This window comes from Gobius niger (assembly GCF_951799975.1).
Source record: "Gobius niger genome assembly, chromosome: 19".
In the NCBI taxonomy this organism is placed as follows: Eukaryota; Metazoa; Chordata; class Actinopteri; order Gobiiformes; family Gobiidae; genus Gobius; species Gobius niger.
The window spans coordinates 19,936,713-19,955,843 of NC_136870.1; the positions used below are offsets into that span (position 1 = coordinate 19,936,713).

Genomic DNA, 19,131 nt, shown 5'->3' on the forward strand with positions numbered 1-19,131 from the left:
TTATGTGTGAATGAGAGATTAATGAAAGTGATGTTGCATGAGCTGCTGCAACAGTGCAATTTCCTGTGAGGGATCAGTAAAGTATCTAATACAAAAATCGCCAAGAGAAAGGCGACATTTGTGCACATGGGTTAGAGACACAAACCTTTTGTCTGGTCCGTCAGCAAAGGTTTCATTGACAAATTAATGAGCTTTCCACAACACTTTGAATGTATTAAATTGATCATCAAAAACATGGAGTAGATTTTTGCTTCATTCACACTTTGTTGAGTTATTCTGTCAATCTGGTAATTTCTCCTTCTGTTGAACCACTCCAGTCTATGTTTCTTGGATTATGTTACGTAACCGATGGGATCTAAAAGTGTCCTCCACATTGTTAAGCCCATATGCCATCTCTGGACCTATTGTGCTCTCAAAACTACTTTTATCATGGTGCCACTGATTTGTTAGCATGCTGCTGGATAGAGATGGAGGCTCATGCTGCCAGTGGAAAGCACTACAACTGAACTTTGAGACTCAAACCAACATTGTCCTGAGTGGCAAAGCATCCTTTCCATACAAAGAGTTTATTGAAGTTATGTATAATATTTACAGCTGAAGTGCCCCAAAAGGAGGTGTATAAGCAACACTTGAAATCAGATCTGGAAAACCAGGACTATAAGGACCAAACCAACTTTCAATCCACCATAAACACGGACCAGCAGCAAAATGTTAGGCCTAGAGAGCAGAAATAAACCAATATAAATGCCAATGTGAGAACCACTATACTATAAAGCGCAGTGGAACAAAATGTCTTCTTCGTTATCCCAATAACAGACAAAGCTCTCCATTTGTTTCATCTCTTTTGAGGGAACATATGGTGCGTGTAAGGAGCCCGAGCCGCGCGGTGAGTGATTTTGTGGATTAGTATTGGCATTTAAACACTCTTGGCTCTAAGTCCTGTCTGTTTTAGATCTTAAGAACATTCCTTGGCAACAACGCAACCCTCACTCAGGCTGGCCAACACATTTATTTAAAAATCTTATTTGCTTTTTTTTTTTTTGTAATGAAACTTCACAACCTTTTGAGGACGATAACAGGTAGGCGTCTCAATTCTTAATACAAATTCACATATAAGAAGAAGTCAGTTTGGAAGGTGATATATCCTGATGTTTCATTACACAGAAATCTATGTTTTTCATTTAAAAGGCCCTAAAATAACAAACAATAAATTAAAAGTGCTGTCACAGAAATGGGAGGAATAAGAAATTTATAATTAGATCCAGTGTTTCCCCCACAAATGTTTACAACTTACTTAACGAGGACAAAACATTTCCATTACGAAGAGAAACATCAGATATAGTGCATTTAAGGAAACAACAACGTTTAAATAAATCCAGAACAATTACTACTTTGCACACTGAGACATTATTCAAAGGAATGCATGAGCACAAACACAGCTCAAGCCACAATAAATCCTGGAAATACTGATGGGAGCGCTGCAGTAGTAGAAGACAATACTACTCCATGTTATTGACGAGGGAATGATGTTGTAATATGGTTATAAGCTCAAAAAAGTAAATGTAGCACAATCTGCCTTTAACCTCTTAACCAAGTACATTTTCTCCAGTTCAGTTTTACCCAAATCTCAAAGCTTCTGGAGTCTTTAGGCCAGTGTACACCTCATTTGAAAGCTAAGACCTACAAGTGTACACCTTGTTTGTCTGCCCTTTTGTGGCATTTTGTCACCTTTTCATTGTTTTTTTGTTGCTTTTATGGCCTCATTGTTGCATTTTTATGTAAGTCACATGACTTCTGCAGCTTTTTTGTCACATTTTCATTGCTTTTTTGTTGCTCTTTTGTAGCTGTTTGTAGTGTCTTCATCTTCGTTTTTGTCATGTTTTTGATGCTATTTAGACACTTTTCCCCCCAGGTTTTTAAATTTGGGTAGTAGCAAACTGGACAAAATGTGCTTGGCTCAGGTGGGGGTTAAAGCAGAACTATGTAACTTATGCCCCTAGAGGCCATAAGCACCACTGCAGGTGTTGTAGCATGTTACGTTTTTTTACTCGTTAACTGTCCGTGAGAGAAAATACTGCGCTGACAGAAAAAAACAAAGGGACAGAGGGATATTGTACATCCAATTACACAATGGAGACACACAATGGTTTTCCTTGGCTGTTTAAGTGGCGCTAGCCCGCAGTTAGCTTTTCCCGTTAGCCTGCTAGCTTCTTCTTCGTGATTCCATTCGTGTGTATTGGAGGCAGGGAAGTTGCTTTTGTGGTTTACTGGACAGAGACACCAGGAGGAGATCATCCCATTAACGCTTGTATTACCCTCAAAGGGACTATGTAAAGGATTTATTAAGGTAAACAAGTTACTTAGTTCTTCTTTAAGAGGTTAATAATTAGGGGTGTAACGGTTCACGGGGATGTATTGAACCGTTCGGTTCGGCCTGTTCGGTTCGGTCCACTTGCGTACCGTTTCGGTGTATTATTTTCATTAAATAATGTAAATTTATTATTAGCGTCATATTAAGTGCCGCGGAACAAAGTTCCTACGCGAGTTTCCGCACGGACGCTACTGAGTGACGTACATTGAAGCTGCATGAGTAGCCGAGAGAAACTACAGGCGCTGGCTTTAAGTATTTGATTAAAAGTCTTGAGCCTCGCTACAATATCCCGTCACGTCCACACTTCATCCAAAAAGTTACACCAGCGCTCAGAGCCGGTTCTTCCTATACGCAAACTACGTAGTGTTGTTTCACTGATTAATCAACGCGTTGTTGTTACGGGGACAGGCTCTTCCAGCGCGCACTCACTCTCCGCCTACTTCGCCACATATAACACCAAAACGGAGCAGTCTGCAAGTGAATGAGCAGGAGAGACCGACCGCCTTCCCCCTGTCTCATCCAAAGCGCGAGTGCTTCTCCGCTCGTGTCCCGCTCGGCCGTCTGTCTCCCGGTGCTCGCTTCGCCTCATGCGCGGCTCCTCCGCGGCTGCATCATGTCACCTGTGTCCCGGGCGCAGCTCTCATGTTTTCTCTGCGCAGACTCTGGGCCTCACTCTCATTTAAACCCTCTTCTTACTGTGTCTGGTGAGTCTAGAGTATCAGGACAGTAGTTTGGCGAGTAGACGAGAGTAAAAAGCCGTTCACTGTGGCCTTTTTGTTGAGTTGAATCCACATGGTTCTCATGAGTTACAGTAACTCTCATTATAAGAGTGCAATTTATTGAAAATATCACCCAAATGGGTCACTTTTATTTATTTTATGCAAGAATTCTATTGTGTATTGGCAGCTTTTCAAAAGAAAAATTTTGTTAGTTCTTATTTATTTGTACCGAAAATTAACCGAACCGAGCCCTCCAAAACCGTGAACCGAACCGAATACAATTTTAGCGTACCGTTACACCCCTATTAATAATGTATATTTATCATAAGCATACTATCTTGGAGGTGTCCAACAAAAATGCTGCATTACAACCATTGATAATAAATGGATTTTGTTTTTCTCAAAACTGTGGTTGTCAGATTTAAGAGTGTTGACAGTCGGCGTGGTGGTGCAGTGGTTAGTGTTGCCTCAAAGCAAGAAGGTCCCGGGTTCGATTCCCACCTGGACGGGGCCTTTCTGTGTGGAGTTTGCGTGTTCTCCCCGTGTCTGTGCAGGTTTCCTCCGGGTACTCCGGTTTCATCTACCACTAAAACAATACAATCCCTTCTGGGGCCAGGACTCTTTACTTGGTTAAATAAAGGTCAAATAAAAATTAATTTGAAAAGTTATGTTTGTGTTGAGGTATGTTGATAAGAATTTACAAATAGCAAAGTAAATCAAACCTGCTGCTGCCCTCCTCTGCTTTGACTCTGACTTTATTTTATGAATGTAAATGAATGATTTTTTAACGCTCTCAAAAGGACCTTGTTGAAAGAGTGAGATTGGTCGAGGACAAAGTAAGAAAGCCATTGAGACACATGAAAAGGTCACGGAATAAGAAATATTCAAGAAGCATTAAAACCATTCAGCATTAACGCCCTGGCCTTTGAGGTGCAAAAAATGAAGCCTTGAAGTCTCTATAATGTCTCTCATCAAAGGCCAGTTCAAAAGTTGCAACGTTCTTCTCTAAAACTGTACATTTTGATTAAAAGCTAACTTTAGAAAACCTTTATTCAAAAGCATTTGTGCATACAGTGTCTACTCTATTTTATATGTACATGGACATTTGCATACTTTCCTTAGAAACCACTCTCCGAAATCACTCCCTAGGAATTTTGTTTTTAAAGGGACTATAGGGAGTTTAAAAATGTTAAAATTACCTACATGTTCCAGCCATGTCCTAATGTGTAGAATGAGCCCAGACCTGTTCACCACAACTGCCTCTAAAATCCCGCACTGTCACTCAAAAAGGTGTCACTTCGGGTCCGAATTGCCGTCATGCACGAGCTTAATATAGAAGGTGCAGTTACACATATGGCCTGAGGTGGCAGTAGTGAGTATAAAATGGCGAACTTGCATCCAGCCCTTATTGAAAGTCTCCTGAATGGTAAATAAGTGGGAAATGTTGCCGTTGGAGGAAGTGTCTGGGGTGAGAGAGATGAAATTTAGGCTACAATTCAGGCTATAGTACTTTTTACTATTACCATCACGCCTTAACACTGAAGCCATAATTGATCACTTCTTTTGAGCGCAGACTCCGCGACTGTGTAATCATTCCCTGGGCAGGATTTAAAGCTTGTGTTTGTGGTGCATTAGCGCTGCCCCATAGATCCCAGTGATACCCCTCATCCGCTGAATCTGTCCTGCCTTTTCCGGTTCGCCGTATCTGGCCCGGCTCCAGCGCTCTGAGCAGAAGTGGATGAATTCCTCGATGCCGCGATAAGATTTATCCTAAAACGCTCCTTAATGGAGGAGGCAGATGCTATCGACGGCAGATCACAAAACGCTAAAGCAGCCCTGAAGATACGCCATTATCTCCCCTGCTGGAGTCGAGTCCTGCGGTCTAGTCCCGGCTTTGGCCCGATGCAGACCCGGTTCTCGGTTTAGCGTCTCTGTAGAAGCGGAGGTGATGGAGAGGGACCCGTGCTGGGGCATTGATCGAACAGGGCTGTGGTGTCATGTGCTTTAATCTGCGGGACATCGCTGCAGTGTAAATGGACGGCCCCAGAGGCTCACGGTGACAGGAGTGGGCCCGTAGGAGCAGCAGGGATTACCAACAGGTGTGATGCCAGAGATTTTCACACAAGATCGAAACAGCCCACAAGTGCACAATCAGTGTGCTGGCATTATCAACGCAGTGTAACAAATATAGCTCAGAAATTAGATCTATTACTTTGATTGCTTTGACTGATTTTAGCTGTAATGTGTGTATCCTTTAATAACAAATCCAATCAAGTTGTTTTTGAAAAGAGCAGTGATTTTCAGCTGGTGGGTTAGAGACCAAACGTGGGTCACAGAGCAATTTTCAGTGGGTCACGAGCCTCATCAGTGTTTATCTTCTGAAAAAGTTATGTTAAAATGACTCATGCTGAGTTCCTTTGACCGTGATTTCAATGTTTATTCAAGGCTTAAATCAACTAAACTCTGGAAAAAACAGTGTTTTATCAAATTCAAACTGCAAAGCGTTTTATGGGTTTGAATAACTCATAATTTTCGGGTCGCAGCTTGACATCTTGGGGTAATGGTGGGTGTTAGTCCCATACCAGTTGAGGACCACTGGTGTAGACTAAATAAATGTAATGTCAAAGAATATTAAATAATACTATAGTTTTGCATAAAAACATAAACTCGAAAAATCAACCAAGCAATAAATTAAGTTTAAAGTGCCTTTGAATATTTGCCCTTAAAGGGATATTTCAGGATTTTTGACACAGGGCCTCATTTCCTAATTATCCAGAGTGTTGTTGATTTCCGGAAATATATATATATGTTTTTAATTCATGCAGTCCTTATATTTGAAGAGTTTAGTGGTGCTAGGCTAGTGCTAGTCTAGTGCATGTCTATGGTAACTATAGCCTGCATTAAAACCAGTCTGACCCAAGCACAGTGCACCTGAGGCAAATCACTTATAACACCAAACTACCCATATAAATGTCTGTGTTGACTGAATCATTTATTAAATATAACCATTTTGCATTTAAAAGAACTTGTATTTGAGCAGCATCAGCTTCCTGGTTGTAGCTACACAGTGGCGGAGTGATCTGCTCGGTTACCGGATCTACAGTAGTTTGTTTACCTGTGGCCGGCATTACTACATGTGGAATATGGTCAGGAGGACCAGATTCTCTGTGGAGGAGGTGAGTGACAGGAGGGTGTTAGCCAAGCTCACCTCCATCATGGACAACACCTCCCACCCACTGCACGGGACTGTAGAAGAGCTGAGCAGCTCTCTCAGTGGCAGACTGAGACACCCTCAGTGCAGGACGGAGCGCTACCGCAAAGCCTTCATCCCCACTGCTGTCAGACTGTACAATAAGACTGTAAAGTAACATGTGCAATAATCTCTAATCAGCTCCACTTTATTAACTCTGAGTGATCTTCTTGAACGCCGACTGTAATAAGTGAATTTCTCCTTTGTGAGATCAATAAAGGATTATCTTATCTTATCTGATCTTAATCCACAAAGGAGCTTTCTACAAATCAGATATGGCAACATTTGGAGGACGACCCCAGATTTTAAAGAGGTTTTTAATGCAGGCTAAGCTACCATAGACATGCGCTAGCCTAGCACCACTAAACTCTTCAAATATAAGGACTGCATGAACAAAAAATATACATATCTCCAGAAATCATGGATTTGGATAACTAGGAAATGAGACCCTATGTCAAAAATCCTGAAATATCCCTTTAAGGCTATTAAGAGGTTAAAAACTCCACACACAAAGGCCCCACCTGTCCCGGGAATCAAACCCAGGACTTTCTCACCGTGAGGTGAGAGAGCTAGCCACTCAGCCACCGCGCAGCCAATTACTTTACCGCCCTTTTTTCCCCCGGTTTCTTTCTCCCACAATTGTCGCCCCCCCTGTGTATCAGATGCCTGGGAGCTAACGCCGATTAAACATGTAGCGGGTGTGGAGTATGTAATTATTTCTCTGGGAGGCGGCCGCGTTTTGTATTCCTAAATAATGTGAAGTGTCAAACAAGCTCTCTATGACACACTCAGGCACACAGCCCTCCCTCGCAGCCGATTTAAAATAGCCAGGGACAGAAGTGAAGGGAAAAAAAAAAAAAACTCTCATGACCACCTCTGCTGGCGGTGCAAATGAAAATGCCCTTCCCGAAATAGATGATTTTTACCCTTCACATGTCCACTTTTATTTTAAGCCCGGTGACACGGTGCCATCCATCACACAGGCAGCCCGAGGGGAGAGCAGCAGCAGCACCGCACAGGGAGGAGAGGCAGAGAGAGAGAGATGGAGCAGGCAAAATGTGAACCAGGACAAAACGGGATAAAATCACAACTAAATTCGTACTTAACTTTGACAAAACGGTGAACCGCGTCAGTGCTTGTGGCCTTACACCAGGACTTAAAGGGGTGTATTATGTAAAGTCTACTTGTTTAGAGGTTTTTACCATGTTACAGTGTTTCAGTGTCTCATCAATAGGGCTGGGCACAGTTTTCGATACCACTACTTTAAAGGAATAGGCCACCGTTTTTACATACTGAGATATGTTCTTACCTTAGCTTTGACGAGTTCTTTAGGACCTGTCTGATCTTCCCCCGTGCCTTCAATCACGTAAACACAGCGCAGACGGCGTTAGCATTTAGCCTCTCCCGCTCTCCACTATAGCTCCAAAACAGGTCAAGATAGAAGCTACCAAGCTCTTCCACGTTTTCCCTATTTAAATATGGTTACGTGAAGTGTTACACTACAAAGTATAATTACACAAAATTAAACAATGTGGATTTTCTAAGCGGATAAAAGGGGGAACTATATTGTAAGGCGTAATAATACCAGGAGTAGTTCGAAATCCGCGCTGTAATCTTCACTTTACTGTGCGGATGCCAAACTGAAGGCACGGGTGAAGACCAGACAGCTCCTAAAGAACTCGTCAAAGCTAAGGTAAGAACATATCTCAGTATGTAAAAACGGTGGCCTATTCCTTTAACAATGCCTGCTTTTCGGTACCGGCGCCTTAACGGTACTTTTTTATACCTATGTTTGTATAATAAAACATCATTTGGAAGCAAATCCTAAAACAGCGCAAGGCAGAATTCCCACTTAAAGGGGCTCGATTTGCTCACTACTGCCACCTCAGGTCATACGTGTAACTGCATCTTCTATATTAAGCTCGTGCATGATGGCGCTTCAGACCCGAACTTTTTGAGAGACTGTAAGTAAGTGTTAGGAAGTGGCTTATTACTTGCTCATGAGTTTAGGCTTTTGTTGACTCTGCGGATCATTTATTGATGTCTGGAGAGAAAAAGTACTGAAAATTGGCATGGAAAAAAAACGGAACCTAACCCTACTCATCAAAACATACCTGGAGCTGCGTTTCAAGCTGCTAGTACATCTTTGAGTAATCTTTGAATCTTCACCAATGGCTATTCCTCCAAAAAAAAAAAAAAGATCTCATCCTAATCCTCTCACCACTAAGTAAAAACACAGGCCATAGCTTCACTCCAGCCACACGAGGCACAAGAAGAAGTTGGGTGGGAGGGGCTTACGGTGAGATTGTGTGAAACCGCTGTTTTAGAGCAATATTGCATTTTCGTACCAACAAAGAGTTTGATAGCCATAAAGATGTCTTTGAGATTATTACCAAATACCTGGGAATAGCTGAATACCCTCTTTTATGTGATCCAAAGGTCACTGGTTTGAATCCCATCTCCAGCTGTTGCAGATTAGGAAAAATGTCCTTGTGAATGTGGCGTGTGATGGTCAGATGGGAAACTGTCGCAGATTGGCAGCCTCACTTCCAACAGTCTACTCCAGGGCAGCCTAGTGAATGAGTTACCCGCCATCTACTGCTGCATTTTTAGGAAGTTTTTAGAACCTTAATCATTATTTGTTCTGAACTAAGTCTGAAGTGAGACCACTTCAACTTTCATCCAGACTAAGCATGTTCTAATCCAGATCCAGATCCAAACCCAGACTAAACCGTCTCTAAAGCTGAATCAAACCACGGATCATGTCAAATTTACAATGTATTTTGCAGATCTACATTATAGACTGCAGCGCTCCCAGAGCCCTATGGTTAGATCACCACTAACGCGGCCCACAGTAGCATTTATGAGGTTTTCTGTCAGACACCTAAGTGGAAGTCTTCTGTTTTTGGAGTAAACACCAGGAATAAACCCTTTTCTTTACCTCAAATTACAACCTGGCAACTTTTTATTGTCTGCCACGAATATGCTTCTCCTCGTACTTCAACGCACTTGCTATACGAAAGTCTTAGACAGCCTTTTTCAGGAGCTTGGCTAAAAATAAAGCAAAACTAGATCAATCGACCTCAGCCACTGGTCGTATCTTGCAATGATGTTAAAGAAATATATATATATATTTGTGGGTAATTTACCTTTTTTGGACCCAATGGCTGTATTAGTGGTTAGCATGACCCTTTTACCTTCGACGCTACAACGCTCCAGGATCGATTGTTTTGTAGGAAGTAAAAACAATTGTTCCTGGAGCCTTGTAGAGGCCGCTGTGATGGAAAGTTAAGGCGCCAGGCTTAACTTTTTAATGTCCACGGGACATTAAAAAGCATTAAAAGTCATTGAGTGGATTGTGCCAAAATTAAGGCCTTAGATGTCATTAAAAAGCATTCAGTTGGACTGACTGGCATTAAAGTACATTTCTTGGAAAATTATGACATTGCCCAACAATTTTTACCAGGGCTGGATGATACACTTTTGTCACGATCCGATACGTATCACGATACAATACAACAAGTAATTATAGTAATATATAATAAAAAGAAACAGTCATGTGTCCATTGTTTATAACCCGAATGCCATTTGACATTTATTAAAGTGTTAAGATTGTGCTGTGTGACTGTTACTGGGAAACGAAGGAGTTCATGATAAAAATGCCAAACACAAGTACTGAAAGTATTGCGATACTTGTAGTATTGATACTTGGTATTGCACCAAAAAATATTTTGGGTATCACTTTATTTTACAGTACCTTGATACATTGTACGTAACTACATTTAGTACAGTGTAATGCTCTGTAACAATCTGTAATAACATGTACCTATGGGTTAGATACACAGTGGAATAACTTGTATTAGTACTTTGCAGGTACATAATGTAATAGGACACAAGACCCTTACGGTTAGGGCTTAAGGTTAGAGTCAAGGTTAGAGTTGTGTCTTATTACATTATGTACAAACTACAAATACATATTATCCCATTGTGTATCTAACCCATACAAGTTATTACAGATTGTTCCAGAGCACATTACATTGTACTAAATGTAGTTGGGTACAATGAATCAAGGGTACTGTAAAATAAAGTGTTACCATATTTTGTCCCAGCCCAATTTTTTTTATTGTACAAGTTCATTGAAAATACAAAATTAAAAACCAAAACATATTCAGTTGCAGTTTTGGCTGAAAATTACCACATGCTTTCCCCTCAAAAGTTGCTCATTTGGTGCAGTTCTTTTTCCTTTGATGAAATGTTTTCAAATCTTAAAGGTACTATTCGGAGTTTGAAAATATTAAAAGCAAGTATTTTCCTCCCCCTTCGTGTTCCAACAATGTCCTAATGTGTAGAATGAGCTCAGACCTGTTCACCACAACTGCCTCTAAAATCCTGCACTGTCACTCAGAAAGGTGTTAATTCAGGTCCGAAGTGCCGTCATGCACAAGCTTGATATAGAAGCTGCAGTTACGCGTATGACCTGAGATGGCAGTAGTGAGTATAAAATGGCCAACTTGTATCTAGCCCCTTTAAGAAATGAAATAATGCTTAGACTTTTTCTGCATTTGTGTTATTTGTGTTACAGCCACTGGGTCACTAAAAGGTCAAATACGCCTAATTCACCTTTAAGAACCAGGTTTTTTGGAATAATGTGTAAACTGTTTGAGCATGAACCACGGTTGACAATTTCAACTTTTGTGGTTTGAAAATGGAGACAAATCCGGTACAGGGCCTTTACACTTATTGCCAAATCCCAATCATTCAACATATGTCTCAGATGATTGTCAGTTGCGACGAAGGAATCTTGGGTCATAATTGTTTCTGCCAAAACATAGCACCATCAAAATATTGCGCCACATCTTTACAAGTCCAACCAACATGAAAGCGTTTAGAGCAGGACAAATATTTACACGTTAACAATGATATTCCATCTCTGCGGTTCCGCGAGGCATCTTTTATTTACATTAAACTTGAGACGATTTAACAACTGGAAACGTCTCCTGCCTCTTCCAGCTCCTTCCCACAAATGAGCGCTTTGACATGACGGCGCTCATTGTGTCTGCCAGGAAAACCCCCTTTCTCCGCTCCTCTCTGTTTTTATTGAATGTTGTGGCTGAGTGGAAATTGTATAGCAAGTGTGGGTCCGCGGCGCTGCTTTGATCGCCCTGACCTGGAAAGGCGATAGCGGTCTACGCTTTCAAACCCGAGAGCGGTGACACCTGGGGAAACTGAGCCGGACGTCCCGTCACCTGACCCCCCCATTCTGCTCCGCTGATCAGGGTCAAGTTTCAGAGCTGCAGACATATAGGGCTAACATGGGAACTGGAATTTTACAGGATTATATAGGATGCATTCACGTGGCAACAAAGCAAGAGGGCAGCAATGCAATTCTATAGGAGACAACCTGCACAATAGTTACTGATTATTTCACTGAATACCTTTACCGCTATAGATCAGTATAGAAAACTTCACATAGTTTAGTTTTTCATAGATTATTTTTCAGTAATATGTTTTGTAAATGAGAAACCCTGAAGATATATATGAACAAACACAAAATCATAAATTAACCAAAGTCTCTTCAGATGTCTGATTTTGTCCCTCAAAATATTGATATCTTTTGCAGAGACTAGATGCACGTTGGTCATTTTATACTCACTACTGCCACCTCAGGTCTTACGTGTAACTGCAGTCTATATATTAAGCTCGTGCATGACGGCACTTCGGACCCCTGCAGGATTTTAGAGGCAGTTGTGGTGAATAGGTCTGAGCTCATTCTACACATTAGGACATTGCTGGAGCAAGTAGGGGAGGAACATTTTTATAGTTCCTTTAAATAATCGAAAAGTCAGAATACTCTTTTTTTTTCATCAATTTACAGTAAAGGTTTCAAAAGGATTATCTCTGAATTCATAGTTTTTACTCTCCTTCTATGTTTAATATCTTTGTCATACTGAGCCTTTCCACATGAACATAAAGTTTACTGTCTTCTCGAAATACACTGTTTTTGTTTTGTTTTTTATGCCAGATTATGACATCGTTGTTCCGTTGTGCTAAAAGAATTGGGGCTGTAGCATGAGGTCATTTCCTCTGTTTCCCCCTGGAGTCACCTGTCAAAAGGCTCGTCTACTTTTCACTCAGGCGTCGGACTGTACTGTAACATGACACAGGCGAAGTCCCACTCGCCTTTCAAGAGCACCGGCCCCATGGCGTTTCTTTAGGTGCCTTGTTTTGTTCATCGTGGCAGAAACGGCGCTCAGTATGAAAGGAAATAACATGTTTTTTGGAGGGAAAACTGTTGGACTTGTGCTGTTTTCATTGATGGCTAAAAGTAAACACGTCACAGAGTTGAATGAAATGCGGAAATGGTGCAAGGCAGGGGAAGTCGCCAAGATTGACTGTTTGATTCCAGAGACAACCAGAGCACGCAGCCATTGACGCGTCGCCCTTTTACCGACAAATAACATGAGCCTTATGTGGAGCGAGTGGACTGTTGGTGCTTATGGGAGAGGCTGGAGGTGCAGATTAACGGCTGCGGTGCCGTCAGTCAGCCCCAGGGCAGCTACACCATCAAAGTACAGCAGCTCATCACCAACAAGTGCACAGCATGAATTAGTAGTACACACAACTGCACAGCTTTGTCTATTGTTTATGATTGTATTATTGTGTAGGGCTGGGTACTGTTAAACAATACCAGTCTGGTATCGAGAAAGAAAAGGTTTAGATGCTACTGGTATCAAAAAAATAAAAGTATCGGAAGCAGGTACCGAAAAGAAATATATAATCTTTATATTACATTTTGATGTTGGTCATCAAAGTAAAAAAAAAAAAAGAAATAAAAATTGAGAATAAAATGGAGGGAAAAAATGTAGATATCAGGAAAATTGGGGGGAAAATTTGAGTAAAATTGGGCAAAAAATGTAAAGAATTTGGGAAAAACAATGAAAAAATTGGAAAATTTGGAAAAATGTGGCCTGTAGAAACATTCAGTGAAAAATTGGGAAAAAAATTGGGAAAAAAGTGGAAAAATGTGAATAAAATTGGGAGAAAAAATGTATAATGGGGGGGAATGAAAAATGTTGTTTAAAAAGGGGGAAAAATAAGAAAAACTTGAAAAAGTGTAAATCTGCCCTTTTGTAGTTAAAGGAAATTTGTTGTTTCACATCAAACAAATGATACAAATGCAAACGAAATTCATTAGAAGGAAAAGGAACATTATTGATCTGTTTTATGGTTCTATATGACAAATAATTGAGTACAGGTATCGAAAAAAGTATTGTTCAGGTAACGATATCGAAAACCAAGTACCGTTCAGGTATCTGTATAATTTTTTTTTTTTACAATACCCAGCCCTAGTATTGTATGGTTTACCAGTAGAATAATTATCACCAGAACTACTCGATGGAAGGATATGGAGCATTTAGCCAGCACAAATTTTCCACTCTTGTAAATTGTGTAGAAAGGAACAACCAGGGACAACTACAAAGTAAAAAGCAGTCTTCCAAAATTCCTACAAAACATCTAAAGATGGTTAGCGTCCTGCAGGTTATGAATTCCAAAAGGCAGACTGACCAAACAAAGTCCTGCGGTGTGGGATCATACTGTTGTGATTCGTATAGTGTCTGGTGACTATATCGCTGTTTTCTCTCTGGATGAACGAACTGAGTCTGAGCCTTTTGAACTTGGGCTGTGTTAGACCTGAACATTGTAGCGTGCAGATCTAAACACAGTACAGAGCTGCAGAGGAGCTAACCACAGTTTAAGAAGCACCGGTGTTGTATACATGCGGATAAGTATCGTCACATTTGTAATGCCAAAGCCAATGTACATTTTTCAAGCTGAAGTGTGCAGCGCCCTAATGACTCTCAGGCGCGTTGTATCTGTAATTGGAAGCGATAGCACATTGTGGGTTAAACTCTTCAGCGGTAGATTACACTGAGCTGAACCGCGGGGGCTTTTAAAGTTCGCCAAGCTCCTCTCTTTGATCAGCGCTAACTTAACCGCGGCCACGACACTTTGTTCTCAAGCCCGTATACCTCCCCTTACACCAACGCTCACACACACACATGCACCTTCCTTCCAACAAAAAAAAAAGACCCATTTATGTCAGAAAACAATCTCCCCGTTCCTCCGACACATTGGCACGCCGCAAAAGACAAATGTCAGGGTCAGACACAGGCCATTAGCTGTAAGTGAGGTGCGCTCTGTGAACAACACCTCTAATACAACAGCAGATGGGACCAGGAAGCACCAGGCCACAGATAGACTGGGGTGAAGAAGCTCCAGACATGCACTGACAGAAATGTGATTAGAGGGAAGAAGCCGCTCTTTCATTGTCCAACACGGAAAAAAACGACAAATATTTGACCAAGAACCTAGTGGCTCATATGGTAGAGCGTGATTGTCTCGTCTTGAAAGGTCAGCGGATCCCTGCTCCTGTAGTGTGTTATTTGAAATCGCTGGACTTTAATGGTCTGCAAACAACAAAATATGTATTAAAGGATCTGTATCATGCTATGTCAGCCATCCAAAAGTAAACTATAGGCATTTTTTATCATATATTGTACCTCTACCACTGTGGAGTACTATGGAGTAGTATTTTCTGGGGGTGTTTTGCGAACCCGGAAGACACAACGCTTCGATTCAGTTAACGCCGCCCCCTCTCTCCGAGCTAATCCACCCATGCAACATTAGCAGTAAAATAAATATAAATATCACAGCAATAATGCAGTTACAAGGAGTTGATATCTGCAACACAGCTTCGTAAATGGCTAACACACAAGCTAACACGCGTTTTGATTGACTCACCGCTCTGCTCCATCGGGTGTTTACATCATGGGACTCGCGTTGGTTATAAAAGTTTATCCACTTTGGTTCTGGCCAAGGTTCGCCAAACATCCATCAAGAGACAGTCACGGAAAAACACTATTTTGGCTGATAGTCGCCGAATCCCGGAAAGAAATTCCAACTTCCAGAACCTCTTCTTTTGGAAGGTTGAATAAAGTCCTGCACCTCTCGTAGCCAAACGCGCTTTTCTCCGTGACATTATCGTTAGGTAAGAAAACAGAACAGGCGTGTCCAAAGTAGGTTAGCAAGAGCTCCTTCATCACAACTTTCAATGCAAACATGACATTTGTTCAGACACTGGGGGGGTGTTTGTTTGTAAGGCATTACATTACAGACCTCCAGCAGAGGGCGGAGCAGCTGCCCAGCGAGCTGCATTCAGGAGGATTCAGGAGGATTGCTGAGAACTGAGATAATAAAGCAAAAAAACACTCTGGTTGTGTTTTTGATAATGAAATAGCATTACAACATGGCTAAAAGCTCCAAAAAGTCGATTTTTCATGATATATGACTTTTAAATTGATTCTGCTTGGATGATAATGAGTTGGCTTGACTATTGTTGTTGCATAAGTTTGTCAAAAATACAAAAATCATGGTGTAAAACACGTTGAACTGCAGTTAGAGTTGAAATTGTACACAATGTTTTGTTGCCCATTGTATCCGATTTGCTTTTGAATATCAAAATTTCCCCTCATTCTTCTGCTTGTTGGAATGTTTGCCAAAACTTAAGAAACTAAATACGCCCAGATTTGACTGGCAGCTTCTGTGCCAGTTGAATTGTTTTTAAAGCAGACGCTAGAGCGGTCTTTCTCTCTTTACAACGTCCATCCAGTCCGTGTCAGAAACTCTACCCGCTCATTGGCCCCTCATCTCGATTGCCCCGGGCCGAGCGAGTGTGTATCTAGCACCTGTAGGTTTGATTGACCGGGGGCGCCGCGCTGCCCCCGTCGCGGGTCGCTTCTCGGCTGCCGCACATGTCATATCGCTTTAATGAGACCACACAATGGGGCCTTTTGAGACGGATTAAATGTATCGCCGCTCCAAACTTTCCTTTCCCTTCTTTTCACTGCCCCCATTGGTCCAGCAGGACTGTCCCGCTGTAGAGAGAGCGAAAAAAAACAAGGTTAAGAAGATCAGTATCAAAGAGGGGGGGGGGGGGGGTGTTTTTGTGACTCTCGCCTCACGTTACCACCTGAAACGCCAAGGTGTTTTCTTACCTGATTTGTATTCGTTCACACAATGACCGGGGCTGGCTCTCTTGTTTCGCGGTAAGGAGAGTCCAGACGGCACTTTTGTTCGGCCCATCATCGGATACGTGCGCCGATGCTTCTCCACCGCTTCAACCAGCCTTTGGAGCCGCGCCGATGGTTTTGTCCCCCGGCCAATTTTCCCTTTTTGTTGCTGTGAGAAACTATTACGGATAAACGCTTAAGCTCTGGTTTAGCCGTGTCGCTGTAAGCTACAATGAAGCTCCTATTGTCCCGGAAAACCAAGGACAAATGATCTCAAAGAACATTTTCACCTTTTGCTTTGTCCTAATCCCCTAAATGTCATGCATTATACATACTGTGTTCACTCCTCAACCAACCGCCATAATTAGAAGCCGCAGAGTGCTTAAGCCTATGCCTGCTTTGAGCTTGGGGCGGGGTGTGCTCTTGACAATGAGTACAGTACGGTTGAAATTTAGAGCCACAGTGCAAAACAAGACTTCAATAGAGTGTCTAAATTTGGAAAAACCATAACTAAAACTGATCTGTTGAACATTTTTAAGCTACCAGGCTCTCTGAGGAAAAATAAATGGATAAATCTTTGCAAGTTGGAAGACATTTTCTGACTTCCTGCCATTTGACTATTGCTTCACCTTATTGCGTTGATCATTTTGCGATAAACTGAGCTCTTCGTGGATCATCAATCATTCATCTCTGTCTGTTAAAAGTCTTTCCCGCCTAAACTGCTACTGAGTTATGTTTTAAGCTTCTGTTTGTTTTCTTGCCAGGGCTTCTTCCTGACCGTCTCTCCGGATTCCATCGTCAAAGTGGCGAAACACGCCTCAGAGAACAACAAGGTCTTTGGGCTGAACCTGTCCGCTCCGTTCATCAGCCAGTTCTTCAAGGAGCCGCTGATGAAGGTGATGCCGTACGTGGACATCCTCTTCGGGAACGAGACGGTAGGTGCCCGTCCCACACACACACAAGCACGCAGGGGCGGTTCTGGATGGGATGGACACAAGTGCACACACCGTAGGGTTGGAGAAATGTCATACCCAACCTCTTGTGGGATGTCATGACTAATTTTGGTTTCAGTTGTCAGTCTTTACAGGTTCTTCAAATAATGTACTGTATGTGTAGAAAATACCCCTAGGTTTGGTGATGCTATAAAGTTCAGAGCAGGGGTAGGCAATGTCAGGCCCAGGGACCAAATCCAGTCCTCCAGCACAGAACGTCTGGCCATCTAGGTTTTGAGAAATAGTATTACACAAATCAGAGAGTACTTTAAAGCATTTAGAGTTAAAGCTCTCTAAAAAATGTGAGCAATACTGTCAATTACTTAAAAATGTCCAAACAAAAAACTTCCAATTAGGTCATATACTATTATGTACAACACTGGCTTTTGTAGAAAGTGGTGCTTTACTTTGGGCTGTAATTAATAATATTAATAATAATGCATCAGTTTTATATAGCGATTTTCCAGACACTCAAAGACGCTTTGCATTGCATTATTTGTTCGTTCCATACTCTGTAGTGTAAGCTATTATTGTAGCCACAGCTGCCCTGGGGTAGACTGACGGAAGCGAGGCAACCAGTCTGCGCCATCGGCCCCTCCGACCACCACCAACCACTCACACACTACATTCACCCCCAAACGGTCTCCCATCCAAGTACCGACCAGGCCCTTCCCTGCTTAGCTTTGGCAAAGGCTGTATGGCCACAATAAAGGCAGGTTCTTTTTAAAGAACATTTTTGAAGAAAATTGGCCCTCTACCAAACAAACTTGCCTCCCCCTGGCCTAGAGGGTGCACTTCCTCGTTTTGTACACTGGTAAACCAGTTCACCAAATTTAACCACAAACAAGTGACTATATTTTAAAACTTCATGGATTCCTCAGAGTATGAGCTGGTGTTTGGAGTGTGGAGCTCTCCAGTCCTCTTTTGGTAGGTCGCCTTTTAACACTCGCTTGGTATGGCGCATTTGAGATGTATTTTCTTTTTGTTCTGAACATTTTGAACAGAATCTTTAATACATTTATGTTTTTTAAAGTTAAATACTGTATAGGACTAAATTCAACACTTTTTCGTGAGTTATGTCGAAATGTCTTCTTCAAAAAGTATTTCTGCACAAGTGCCTTCGAAGCCTTTGTAGCTCTCTGACGTTTGTGTTTCATAAAAGTAGCTCAACAGGTACTAAAGGTCGGAGACTCTCTGATCTAGTGTGATTAGCCAGACTTTTCCCCAGTTACATGAAAGAAATAACAGCAGTCTCTTTCAATGAGGTGTCTGTGAGTTATCCCCGTCCTGCCTTAAGTGCCCCCAACAAATCTCCCCTTTGTCTCTTAAGTGTCTCTTTTCTCCTTGGTTGATTTAATGCAAATGATATTTTTGTCCCTATCCCTTTCCCTACAATAACATCTCTTAACATCTTGCGCAGCTTTGTGGAGGTAAGGTCTCCCTAATCGCATATCGTCCGCTGCCAAATTAAAAGTCATGTCCGGCGTTTCACTTCTCAACAGCCATTTAACTTTTCACTTATCGTCGGCCCATGAAGAGATAAATGGGAATTAGCCGCGGCCATCAGTCATCCCAATCACACCGGGGGATATTGATTCTTCCCGCCCGTGTGCTTCGGAGTATATAGCGGCTTCTGGGGTCAGTCTCTGGTCACACTCTCAGTAAAGGAACAGCGAAGGCGACGTATGGTTATAGCCGGACCAGCCTGTTTAATTGGCCTATTGTCCTT

The 19,131-nt window shown here is 41.9% G+C and overlaps 1 protein-coding gene across 1 annotated transcript in view; it reads left to right on the top strand.

Moving 5' to 3' along the window:
• adkb (adenosine kinase b) overlaps positions 1-19,131 on the top strand; it is a 253,614-nt gene that overhangs the window by 181,356 nt on the left and 53,127 nt on the right. The window contains exon 7 of the mRNA XM_079577255.1: positions 17,175-17,345. Coding sequence (XP_079433381.1) covers positions 17,175-17,345 — 171 coding nt within the window. The remainder of the gene's footprint in view (positions 1-17,174; positions 17,346-19,131) is intronic.